This window comes from Schistocerca gregaria, chromosome 8, assembly GCF_023897955.1.
Source record: "Schistocerca gregaria isolate iqSchGreg1 chromosome 8, iqSchGreg1.2, whole genome shotgun sequence".
Taxonomy (NCBI): domain Eukaryota; kingdom Metazoa; phylum Arthropoda; class Insecta; order Orthoptera; family Acrididae; genus Schistocerca; species Schistocerca gregaria.
Window position 1 is genome coordinate 118778612 of NC_064927.1, and position 12350 is coordinate 118790961.

Below are 12350 nucleotides of genomic sequence, written 5' to 3' on the forward strand. Positions count from 1 at the left end.
TAGTAACTTTATTAAGTGCACTCATAACTTTTGAAGACCCTATGGTGTCTCCAAATGTACAGACAAAATCAGCACTGGCTGGTATTTCCTGAGTGTGAGTCGAAGGATACAACAAGCGATCAGAAAATGTGTTATATGTCAAAAGACTAAACACAGAAACAAACCTCGTTTGAACGAACTGAATTCTATTGTGCCAACAAAACCACTTGAATTAGTATGAATGAAATATGTGATAACATTTTACGATGTCTTTTCTAAACACCTCAAATTATATGCTGTAAGCTCAGAACCTCGGGCCCCATCATTAGTATAATGGTGAAAGGTTACTACCCCAAGTGTAGGACAGCCAAAGATACTCTTGACTGACTATGTGTCATGTTTCACGAGTAAGAAATAGACTGTTCAGAGGACTTAAGTGATTCTACCATACACATATTCCACAGAAATGCACTAATTAGACTGATTTTGCATCATCATTCCAGCAGATACTAAATAATTTACCACACACAAATTTACTGGTTTCACACAGAGTTGATGTTCGAGAAAGCTACAATAGATGAATGGACAAAATCGTTACCAAAGATACATAAAAGAACGACTAAGGAGGAGAATGTAAGAGAAGCTCAAGTAACTTTAGATGCAAAAGGCAGAAAGTAAAAAATAATCATATGGTAACAGATTAGGACGAGTAACTAAATTTCAAATGGGTCAGGAAGTGTTGCTACAATCCCATCAAAAGTCGATAAAATACAAGAAACGCAATCACAAGCGGCAACTGTTATACACTGGGCCATTTGTAATGCTCAACATTCCACATCCAGGATGTCCCAGCTAGTGTATCCCAACAGCGGGAAGGAAAAGAGATTGTACTCACATAAAGACCTGGTGGAGTTTTTTCGTTAGTAGAAACCAATACAGTCAGTACAGACAACCCAAACAGATGGAGGATATGGAATAACATATATCAAAATTCAAATTGCTCTGAGCACTATGGGACTTAACATCTGAGATCATCATTCGTCTAGAACTTAGAACTACTTAAACCTAACTAACCTAAGGACATTGCACACATTCATGCCCAAAGCAGGATTCGAACATGCGACAGTAGCGGTAGCGCGATTCCAGACTGTAGCGCCTAGAACCGCTTGGCCACAACGGCTGGCAACATATATCAGTTTGACAGCAGGCAAATCGTATATATATGAGAAGACACCATATATAGGAGAAGACACTGCAAACGCACTTTTCGGTGACATCATGCATTAAACACCAAATCAGAGCAATAAGATCGCTGTGATAAGATTTAGGGAAATGCCAGGTAATATAAAGGTAAGATTACTTTTAAAGGATGCTTTAACGACGTAGATAATAAGTGACCACTAAATAAACAGCAACTGATCAAGCTATTTGGAATCACATAGTACAGGAGAGCAACAGAGTTGACCAGTGACACACGCGTTTTCGGCTAAGGCACGTGATTCCCGTGGTGGGGAGAAGCAGTTCTGACATACAGGAGCAGGCGAGACGTCCAGACAGTACAAACACTTCAGCGCATGTAAGGAAATTTGAAACATGTGCAAAACGATATGTCTTATTTAACGAACGATAGTGGTAACATAATACCATGCACATACCAAAATCTTATAGAACAGTACGGACATCAGCACAGAAATGAAATTAATTAAATAATATGTATATATGTATACAATAAGATTAAGGTAATTTAAAAGGAGTATTTACAAGGAATAGGGAACTGGCAAAAATATGAAGCTAAAAGTAAAATAAACACTACTACATCAAAGGGTAAATGAGAAAAAGAATATCTACAGGAAAATGGAAGGGAAGTAAATTCAACAAATACTAAACCTAACTACGAATACTTACAATAGGTACTGAGAGTTAAAGTTTGGGTTATTTACCATATGAGCTAACTACAGTATTTTAACAAAACTACAAATTAAATGGAAAATAACAGAAAATTGGGTACCATATATTAAAAGAATAACTACTAGCTGATTGCGCTAACAAAATGTTACACAGATGGTCATTTACATAATACAAAACGCATAAATAAAACAAGTGGCAGATAAGTCGAGAGGAGCTAGATTAATGGTATTTGTACTCATATCAAAAACAAAACTTGTGTGCTCACAATTACAAAGTTTAGAACATAAGAATACTTTACGAATTTAACTCTGTTGAGTGTGAATGTAAATAAAAAAGAGAATTCTCTTATGTACTAAGCCTTTGTAAGTAAGTGATTAAAGGATCAGTGTGATGCGATCTGACCCACATGCAGTTATGTACTTAGTAGTTTAATTAGTGACAACAATATTTTCTAGGGAACAACGAAAAACCACGTCCCATATAAATAGAGGAATATTAGGGTGGTAGGTGCTGTTGAAGCTGGACCACACCATACTGCAAATGTTGTGTGAATGAATGTATAACTACCTTTATGTATGTGGAATGGGTGAGCTTTTTTGAGATTAAAGTACGTGAATGAAATTATGATGTATGGAGAAGATCTAATACCATAATGAATGAGTTAAAAGGAAATTTACTATGAGGCAAATGACACAAGGTGTGAATATAAAATAGCATTTTAAACGGCGGATTGTATAAACGAAAGCGTGTTCCCCTGGAATATGGCTCTCTGGATATGTACATTGGTGATAAGGGATTACAAGAAATTTAAATAACAGAATCAAAGCTTTACATCAATATGGCCCTTAAAATAATTACTGATAAAATATATGGTAAGCACAAGAATTAAGAAACAAACCCCAGCGAAAACAATAACATGAGGAATGCAAGGTGGAAGTTGAGAAGCCTTCTGAACCATGGTACAAGGGGGCGAGTAAAGGCATACACAATGGCACTTTGGAGATTGAGACTATGTAGATTTAAAGAAGAATTGTCTAATATTTGACACAAATACATGTAGACAGCATGATAAAATTACATGAAAACATCAGATAAAACGAAATATTTGCTTGATTATGATATTACGAAGTTTGGACAGAGAATCTCATATTTATCCTTCTTTCAAATGCCACAGTTCCCTGTAGATAGTAGATCTCTTTCCTGTAGAGTTGATAGAGATGTTACTGAGTCTAGTTGTGTGCTTTCTATGTCATAAGACGCAAGGATGGTAGAAATTTCATTTTCCTTTCTTTGACCCCCTGCAGGTAAGAGAGGACAAGTAAATAAATGAAAAAAGGCTAATTTTCCTCTACTACAAAACTGGAGAAAACTTATGCATGTCAGCTCAAGAATGTTCAGAAAAATGAAGTTAACTTCAAATGTAAAAGCTATGATTCTTGTATATAACCTCGTAATTCTATGTAATACTTTATGTATATTATGTGAAGACAATTACACAGTACTCATGCAGGCGATATCTGAACAATGTTAAGTGCAAAAAGTGATAAGGGTGGTTTTCTGCCATGAATACAGTGTGTGCCTATGGCAAGGACAAAACAAGGACAAAGCGTCTACAGCACTTCAATAGCACAGGACGTGGCTACAGGAGGGAAGTGATGAAACAAATAAAGGTAGCAAAATCACCTTGTCCTCTACAGACATTCATCATAGTGTCGACTGCACGAAGTGGCTTTTTTTTGGACTCTGCAGGGATTCGTCGTAGTTAATGAAAAGTAGATGGGAACTTATATACGTCCTTCGTTGTGGCTCTGGCAGGAATGAGAGGCACACGAGCTCACTATACTACGTGGACAGCCTGACTAGCTCCAATGCTATGTTACTGTTGTGCACTAACAATGCCGAGTAGAGACTGAACTTGAATAATCAATATGCCCATTGTAGGAACAATATTATTAAATAACGAGTAAATGCTACAAAACAAATGAAAAAGAAGCTGACACAGGTGGAGTACTAAAAATGAAAAATAAAATCTTATTAAGTCTGACCAAACAATGAAGGTATTAACCCCTCAAGGCCAAGGAACTAATTTAGAAACTGTAATGTAATGTCACCTCCTGGTAGTGAATAAGCGAAACCTTAATAGACTAAAAACGTGCACCACTACTGTATACTGTTGTCCAGTAAAGTCTGGACAACGCCAGTACACAGTAGGAGGGCAGTTATAGTGTACCTAAACTGGGATACCTGAAAGACAGTAATTTAAAAAAAAAATGTTTGTCTCTCCCTTTATCATGATTTATAGGGAAATAAAACTAACCAGATCGTGTAACGTGGTATATAATCAGTTTTATCTCAGCAATTACAAGGTTTTTCATATTCATTTCTTAACTGTTTTCTTTCATTGATCACTTCTCTTGTTTTGGATGCACCCATAGTAGAATGTTTTATGGAGGTGCTCCATCTTTTGTGTAGTGGAAGAAAGAGAAAAGCTGTATCAAAAAGTATTAAAGGCAATGTTTATTACAACTTTCGAGTGGAGTTTTAGTTAAAATGACAAAAAAACCACCGTATGTCTATTAAGATTCGATCTACAAAAATTTTTATATCACGAATGCGATGCCTTATCGTTGTGACATGGTCAGATGAAATTTATTTACCTAGTAAGAGAAAGGCCACAGAACAAGATTCCAGAGCTGCTGCTATGAAGAAGAACGAGGTAAAGCGAGAACTTCCACAGACGTTACTTCACAAGACATTAATGAGAACCATAATTTACACAGACTGTATAAAAAAGTTAAATCACATCGCCCCCACCTCACATTGTGTTGGCACTGCAGCTTGACTGGACCAGTAATAATGAGTGAAGAGGAGAAAATAGGAGGAGCCAATACATTACCCAGATGGGACACAAAAATAACTAGAACTGGTCCTGTATCTACCAGATTTATCAGTGTTAGTCTGAGCGCAACATTTTGACCAACTGGCACTGCTCAATATTTTTGTCGTGGCTTTCCTTGTCTGATAATTTCTCAAATGTACTGTGTAGAAAGTGAAGTTCTTGGAAAACCTTTTGGAGAAACCCTCACTGGTGGAGCAAGGGGCAAACTCACAAGTAAATTGGTTGTATAGGAATATTTATTATACTTCATTGTGTAAATAACTTAAACTGTTTAACGAAATATGACACTCATAGCTCTAAGAACCGCTGAATAGTCACAATTTCCACTACCTTCACAGAGCCATCTATATTATGTTGTACATTTATATATGACAATAAAACTGAGCTTACACAGAACTGTCTCAGCTACTAACAGAAATCTTCACTATGACGCTGAATAAGGAATAAGCAACTAGCGTCCTTAAAAATTTTGCCGTACTGACGAAGCCAACAAATTGTGTTCCTGAATTCAAGCTGGCGAGATGATACTGTCAACTTTGCCATACTTCACAGTGCGGAGTACAGCATAATGAGTGGAGATTCTACATGCACAGTCTATATGAAAATATGCAACCACCAGTAAACACAGGGTTCAGTTTACAACTGATGTACAGACACACATATAGCACAACTGTTTAAGCAGGATCTTGCTTGTTGGTACACTTTAATGGCATGCGATGGTAATAAGGTAAGATAAACTCTATCAATAGAGTCTTACCTTTTATTTATGATTTATCCTCTTTCCTGTAAATAAGTTGGTATTGATAGAACAAATTCATGGTGTAGACGTAATTTTGTTCTAGAACTTAAAGCATTTCTTTTATTGTATCTCTCAACTGCAAAGCAAAATCTGTAGTATCCACAAACGAAACAATGTAATTCTTTTAATGTTTCAATTAGGGAACAACATGCAAATCACAATAAATTATTACTTATGACAGTGTATTAGAAACATTTTGTAGACTATTCTTCCGGTTCTTCTGGAATGTCACCCAGAGCTTGAACTTGCTCTAATTTTTTCTCTACTTCAGCCAACAGTCTGGCTTCTTCTGCTTCCATCTGTTTAGTCTCTGCTTCGTTTTGTCGATCTGTTTCTTCCTTGAGTTCAGCTTCAGTTTTGGGTAAAGTGCTGAAGTAATAAATAGTAGTCCTCTTGTAGACCTCTCCTGATCTCAAAATGCAACTTGGAAACTGTCCCTGAAGAGGGAAAAAGTACCCCTTAATTTAAAAGAACATAAATTGAGTGTACTAAAATCTCTGTTATTATTACTTTATCCACATTAACAGTGACTGAACTCAGTGGTTATGGATTGAATCACTTGAAGAAATACAGAAAGCAACCAGTTTGAGTAAAAGAAATCATTCTTACTGCTCTATAGTCTCAAATCACTTTTATCGTATGAAAGGCATACAAGTCATGATACTGAACACATTGAAGAGATTGCTTTACAACTAAATGAAATTTCACAAATGATCATAACACCAGTATTATTTAATTTATTCAGATTGGTTGCATAACATAATGCATGCAAGAAAGGAATCTGTGGGGACACTAGTAGAATTGAACCGACGATCAGAGGCCACACACCGAGTAGAGCGATATCTGTGGTCTTCAGTTGGGTGTAGACATCGTTAGTAGTCAATGTGTCTTGCACTATGTGTTATTAATGAAGTATTATTACACTGTGTTGTATAAATGTGTTGTATAAATTGTTTGTACTGTCCGTACCTCTCACTAGAGAGAGTATCTACAGTGATAAACCCACCTAAAGCCCAATTTTTTACTGATGTGCTTTGTGTTGTGGCTATAGATATGCTTATTTCGTCATAGACGTCCAGTGCTGTTTAAAAGATACCCATTTGTAAACAGAATACACTCATATCTGCAAATAGCCCTAACTGCTCTTTTCTGGATCCTAAAGTTTTATGTGTTGATGGCTGAATCTCCCTGAAGATTAGCCCATCCCAGAGTACAGAATGGAAGTATGTATAATATGCCTGACTGACTGTTGACCTGCTTACACTTTGGTTTAACACAAGAAGTGCATAACAAGCCTTTTGAAAGCTTTTTCCAACATAGATACCTTTAAAATTTTTCTGTACCCATAGCCTTGGAACTTAAGTTCCACTAACTGATTTAAGTAATGTGTTCTCGAGATATGGTATTTTATCAAATTCTTGTACTAGTGGAGAAGAGCAGAACTTCGTAAAGACAGTTTTCTCGTTATTTATTATTATCTTATTTGTTTGAACCCCACTAGTAATTAGGGACATTGAAGTATCTGTATGTACATTCATAGAAATTTTGTCAGCAGCTGTTACTAAAATGCAGATGTCATCAGCAAATAAGATTTGGTTTTTCACTTGAGTAACATCATTTAAATCATCATTATAAAAGGAGGAACAATAGAGATCTAGGACAGAGCTTTGTGGCTCTCCATGCTTCATTGGCGATTTATTGCGTATATATGTTGTTGTAATGACATTTTCTTTAATGTTATCAGGCTTTAAAATCACCATCTGCTGTCTTATAGGTAAGATCTTATCCACTGATTTGGGATCCCTCTGAACCCTTTTTGAACTAATTTATGAATAAGAAATTCATTGGCAATTAGGTCAAATACTTTTGAGAGATCTAGAACAATACCAGGGGCATGTTCTCTGTTATCTAGTGCTTTAGAAAGAGCTCCTAAATACTAATACATAGCTGTTAATGTTGTTCTGGCATAACTACAAGCGCCAGAATGAAGAGGAAAACTGGATGACCAGAGAAGGCGGTGAGGCAGCGTCCGCCAATAGCCTGCTGACAAAAACTGCACCAGGACAGGAGCACCCCCTGCAAGAAGTGAATATAAGCGCCGCTCCTGCCAGCCTCGGCAGACATTAGTGCTCAGATCAGCTCAGTATATGGACATTAGTGGACGGTTTTAGAATGGCATTCGTTGATCAGCTAGTAGTTATCCATACCAAGAACTTACTTGGACTTTGTCTATAGCGAAGATCATATTACTGTTTGCATGTCGCTCCTTGCTTGCAACATTTGCTGCAAATAAAAAGTTAAGTATTGTCAATCCGCTTTCTAGAAATAAAACTACTAATGTTATTTTCTTGAATTGTTGTCTAGCATTCTGAGAATGCAGGATCACTCAAGCACCCTCTATACAAGATGAGTTGGGAAGATACAAAAAATGTGGACTTGGATTTAATCAATCTGTGCTGATTTGGTAAGAGTGATCAATTTTTCTAGAGTAGCTTTGAAGCCTTTGTGGAAAACTTCCAAATATTTTGGAGAAAAATCTGAGCTGGAATACTGGACAATACTTATTAACATTTGCAGTGCTCCTTTTTTTCAGTAGAGGAGTTACTTTAGCTATTATTAAGCTATTTGGAGAATTTCCAGTTAATAACGATGTGTTTATTGCGTATATTAGTGGTTTTAACACATAACACAGGCCAATGATGGAAAAACTTTTTTGCTGAAACTACTTTAATCTTATGTTTTTGGGGAGGGAAATACAAATATGATACTTAAAAAACTGTATCACCGACCATTTCTTCACATTTTACTGTTAAATTTATTAAATTAAGCGATTTTTTAAGAATTTAACAGCTTTTATATAGATAAAATGATTTGAAAAGGAGGTGTAATGAATGTAGATGATGTTGGTACCATTGCTGAAAAACCATTGTTGTTAAAGAAAGGTCGATCCTATTTTTGTGTTAACAGATGGTGTTGTGTTTACTGTCAACCTAGCCTCACTTTCCCGTTTCCTGTATGTGTGTTCAGTACAATTTCTAATTGTGGTTGTAAAAACTATGACGACAGTTTTTGTTATATTTGTGGTGAATTTGTGATAGAAAAACATCGAAGAAACATTACAAACTTTGTGAAAAAGATTTATCTGTCATACTTTGGATCTAAACTTTGTGATCAAGATAAATCTTGGACATCACGTAGGATATGTTGTGTAATCTGAAAAAAGGCCCAAAAAGCAGAAAAAAGCCTTTAGATTTGCTACTCGTATGATATGGAGGGAGCCATGAAATCATTCTGATGATTGCTACTTTCGCACTGTTGATATTACTGGTCATAATTCTAAATACAAGAAGGTAATAAGCTACCCTAACATTCCATCCACCATCCAATCAGTAGGGCATGGTGTAGATTTGCCGGTTCCTGAACCACCAGATGATTTAAATTCTATTCCAAAAGAAGTTTTTTCCGCTGTACAATGTGATTTACATGAACCAGATGATGATGAATTCCATTGTAATACAGAAAGTCTGGAGCCAAAATTGTTTACTCCTACCGAGTTTAACGATTTGGTTAGGGATCTGGGCTTAACGAAAGAAAAAGCTGAATTGCTTGGCGATAGATTAAAAGAAAAGAACTTATTGGCAATTGCAACCAGAATATACATGTATAGAGAGAGAGAGCAGCAATTTTCCAAGTTTTTTCAACAAGAAGGTGATTTAGCGAACTTCTCAGACATTCACAATCTGAAGAATGAGTTTGCTATTGAATACAATGAAGAAGACTGGAGGCTGTTTATTGATTCATCCAAAACTAGTTTAAAGACTGTTTTATTACACAATGGTAACATATATGGGTCTATACCTATTGGACATTCTGTTCATATGAAAGAATGGTACTAAAACCTAGAAATAGTGCTAAATAAAATAGGCTATTCTGCTCATGGTCGGATGATATGTGGTGATCTAAAAGTAACATGCATACTCCTTGGTCAACAAGGTGACTTTACCAAATTTCCTTGTTTCTTATGTGAATGGAACAGTAGGGCTAGGGATCAGTACTAGTACAGAAAGAACTGGCCTGTGAGGGCGTCTTTAAAACCTGGCAAGAAGAACTTTCTACCCAAAAACCTTATAGATCCAAAAAAAACGTACCCCCTACCAACTCCACATATAAAGTTAGGACTAAGAAACAGTTTGCAAAGGCTTTGCCTAAAGATGAACCATGTTTTAAGTGTCTCTGCAAAACTTTCCACACCTTTCAGAATTTAAACCAAAAGAAGGCGTCTTTATCGGACCTGACATTAGAAAATTGATGTTTCATGTTAACTTTGAATCCACAATGACATTAAGTGGGACAGAAGCATGGATATCATTTCAAAGTTCTTAGGACATGAAAAAGAACCAGAATATGTTTCTATTATAGCTACATCGTTAAAGAAGCTTAAAACCTTAGGCTGTTTAATAGCCTGAAAGTTCACGTTTTGAACAGTCACTTTGATTACTTCGCATACAATATTGGAGATGTCAGTGAGTAGCAAGGAGGGCGTTTACACCAGGACATCAAAATGATGGGAAAACGCTATCAAGGCCGCTGGAACACCAACATGATGGGGGACTACTGTTGGTAACTTTACTGAGAAGTTAATCAAGCAACTCATCGTAGAAAAGGCTACACAAGAAGCTTTAAAGAAAAGAGAGAAAGAAAATATGAACCAATTACAGTTGACAAGTGAAACTTCTATTAACACATATCATTGCTTTAATTAGCTTACTGTAATACAAACTATGCTTATGTTGTAACAAAGCATTTCATTAATTTCCCTGTTTACCATATAGCATAGGATTTTTAAACTATATAATAAAAAGCATATTGCTCGACAATAATGGGCGATATAAAAAAACTACTGCTACATTTGGATTCTGCTCTTAAAAATGTATAAAGATCAGCTATCAAAGTAAGAAAAATGTTTTCAAAAAAGGTTGTCGTAAGCCTGTGTAATCAGAGGATTTTATAACTACGTAATCCAAGACACCATTCAGCCCAGCTGAATATATGTTTTTGAGTGACATTACTTGCTTCATCTCTAACTCTGGGACTGCTTGAAAAAACATAGTCTTAAGACTAGCATTTAAATAATTTAGTAGGCACGTAGGTTTTCATAATGATTTCAAACTGGTTCTGGATTAACTGATTTGCTATATTAGTAAAATACACATTACATTTGTCAGCTACCTCTTTTGGATCTGATAGTCTATTATTTTCAATTTGCAGAGAGATATTCTTTGACAATGACAATTCTGTGCCATTTTCTGCTCTAACAAACTTCCACGCAACGTTCATTTTATTTTTCACACTTCAAACATAGTTATAATTTCATCATTTGGTTTATTTTAGAACTTTGTTTAATTTGGTTATATTTTTTCAGGCAATTTCTAAATTCAGGATTGCTGTTATTGTATTTGATGAAAAAGTGGAGAATTTTTTTCTTTCTATTGGAAGTTATAATACCTTTTGTTACACAAAATTTATTTTTAAGCATTTAAATCATCTTCTTTTTCATTTGAAATACTATATGAAAATAATGCAGATACACATTGTGGAAACAGTCGAATATAGTATTTATTTCAGTCCTACTGAAAACATAAAACACTCTTATGTTGTTATCTCTGTTCTCTCTCTGTTCAATTATTTATTTTTTTGGCACCAGTTACTGTTTGTGTTTAGTCCAATAGACAGGAAATGAGACCATGATCACTGTAACCCATATTTATGATGGTGGTGTTATAGTTAGGGTTACATAGTCTTATAGAAACTTGATTAACAGCAGTTTTAGTTTCAGCAGTAATTCTAGTTGGAGTGTTGACTGTCTATATAAAACCATTCTCCATCTCATTTAAATGATCTGAATCTTGCAAAACTTTTACTTTGAAATCTCCACAGATAATCACTTTCATTCTATCACATTAATACACTGAAGAGCCAAAGAAATTACACCTGTCTAATATCGTGTAGGGCCCTGCAAGCACGCTGAAGTGCCACAATATGACATGGCATGGACTTGACTAATGTGTGAAGTAATGCTGGAGGTAACTGACGCGATAGTGATCCTAGATGACCACATCCTGCTAACTGGAGGAAGAATGTGAGGAAAACACAGAAAACAGGGGAAAATGTTATGTTTTAACAACAGGAAGGAATGTCCTTGGTGAAGTATTTAAAAAGTACTCTTGCATGTACAAAAACAAACGTTATGAGAAAGTCTCCACAGAACATCGAAGACATCTTTTTTAACTGTATTACAAAGACAGGACATTCGATACATGAGGTGCACTACTCAGACGATATGGGAAATCAGTGCCAGGGAAGACAGAAGGGTGAGTTCTGAAAACATAAATTATTTAATTCTTATAGATTTAGGTGATCTGAAGGCATGGAAAGGTGTATGTCAACTTATGGTGTACTGATAGTGCTAAACTGCACACAGCTGCTCAGAAAGTTACATCAGGGCGTGTACCGGACAAAAGGGGTAGGCATGAACTGCATGATAAATTTATGAAGGAAAAGATTCTACATTCCATCCTATAAAAGGCACTACTGCAGAGTTGACAGACCAAACAACACTTGCTAGAGAATATAAATTTAAGCTCTTTGTTCAGACTTTGCAAACTAAAAATGACAGAAGACAATTTTGAAACTGAAGTTGTCTTAAGCTTTGTATGAGAATGTTTTTAGGGCAGAATATAATTCATGATTGAAACCACCCCATAA

At 35.7% G+C, this 12350-nt stretch overlaps 1 protein-coding gene across 1 annotated transcript in view; it reads right to left on the reverse strand.

Moving 5' to 3' along the window:
• Positions 1 to 5660: 5660 nt before the first annotated feature.
• The window catches only part of LOC126285067 (uncharacterized), a 37046-nt gene continuing 30356 nt past the window's right edge, over positions 5661 to 12350 (reverse strand). The window contains exon 6 of the mRNA XM_049984390.1: positions 5661 to 6022. Coding sequence (XP_049840347.1) covers positions 5789 to 6022 — 234 coding nt within the window. The 3' untranslated portion in view covers positions 5661 to 5788. The remainder of the gene's footprint in view (positions 6023 to 12350) is intronic.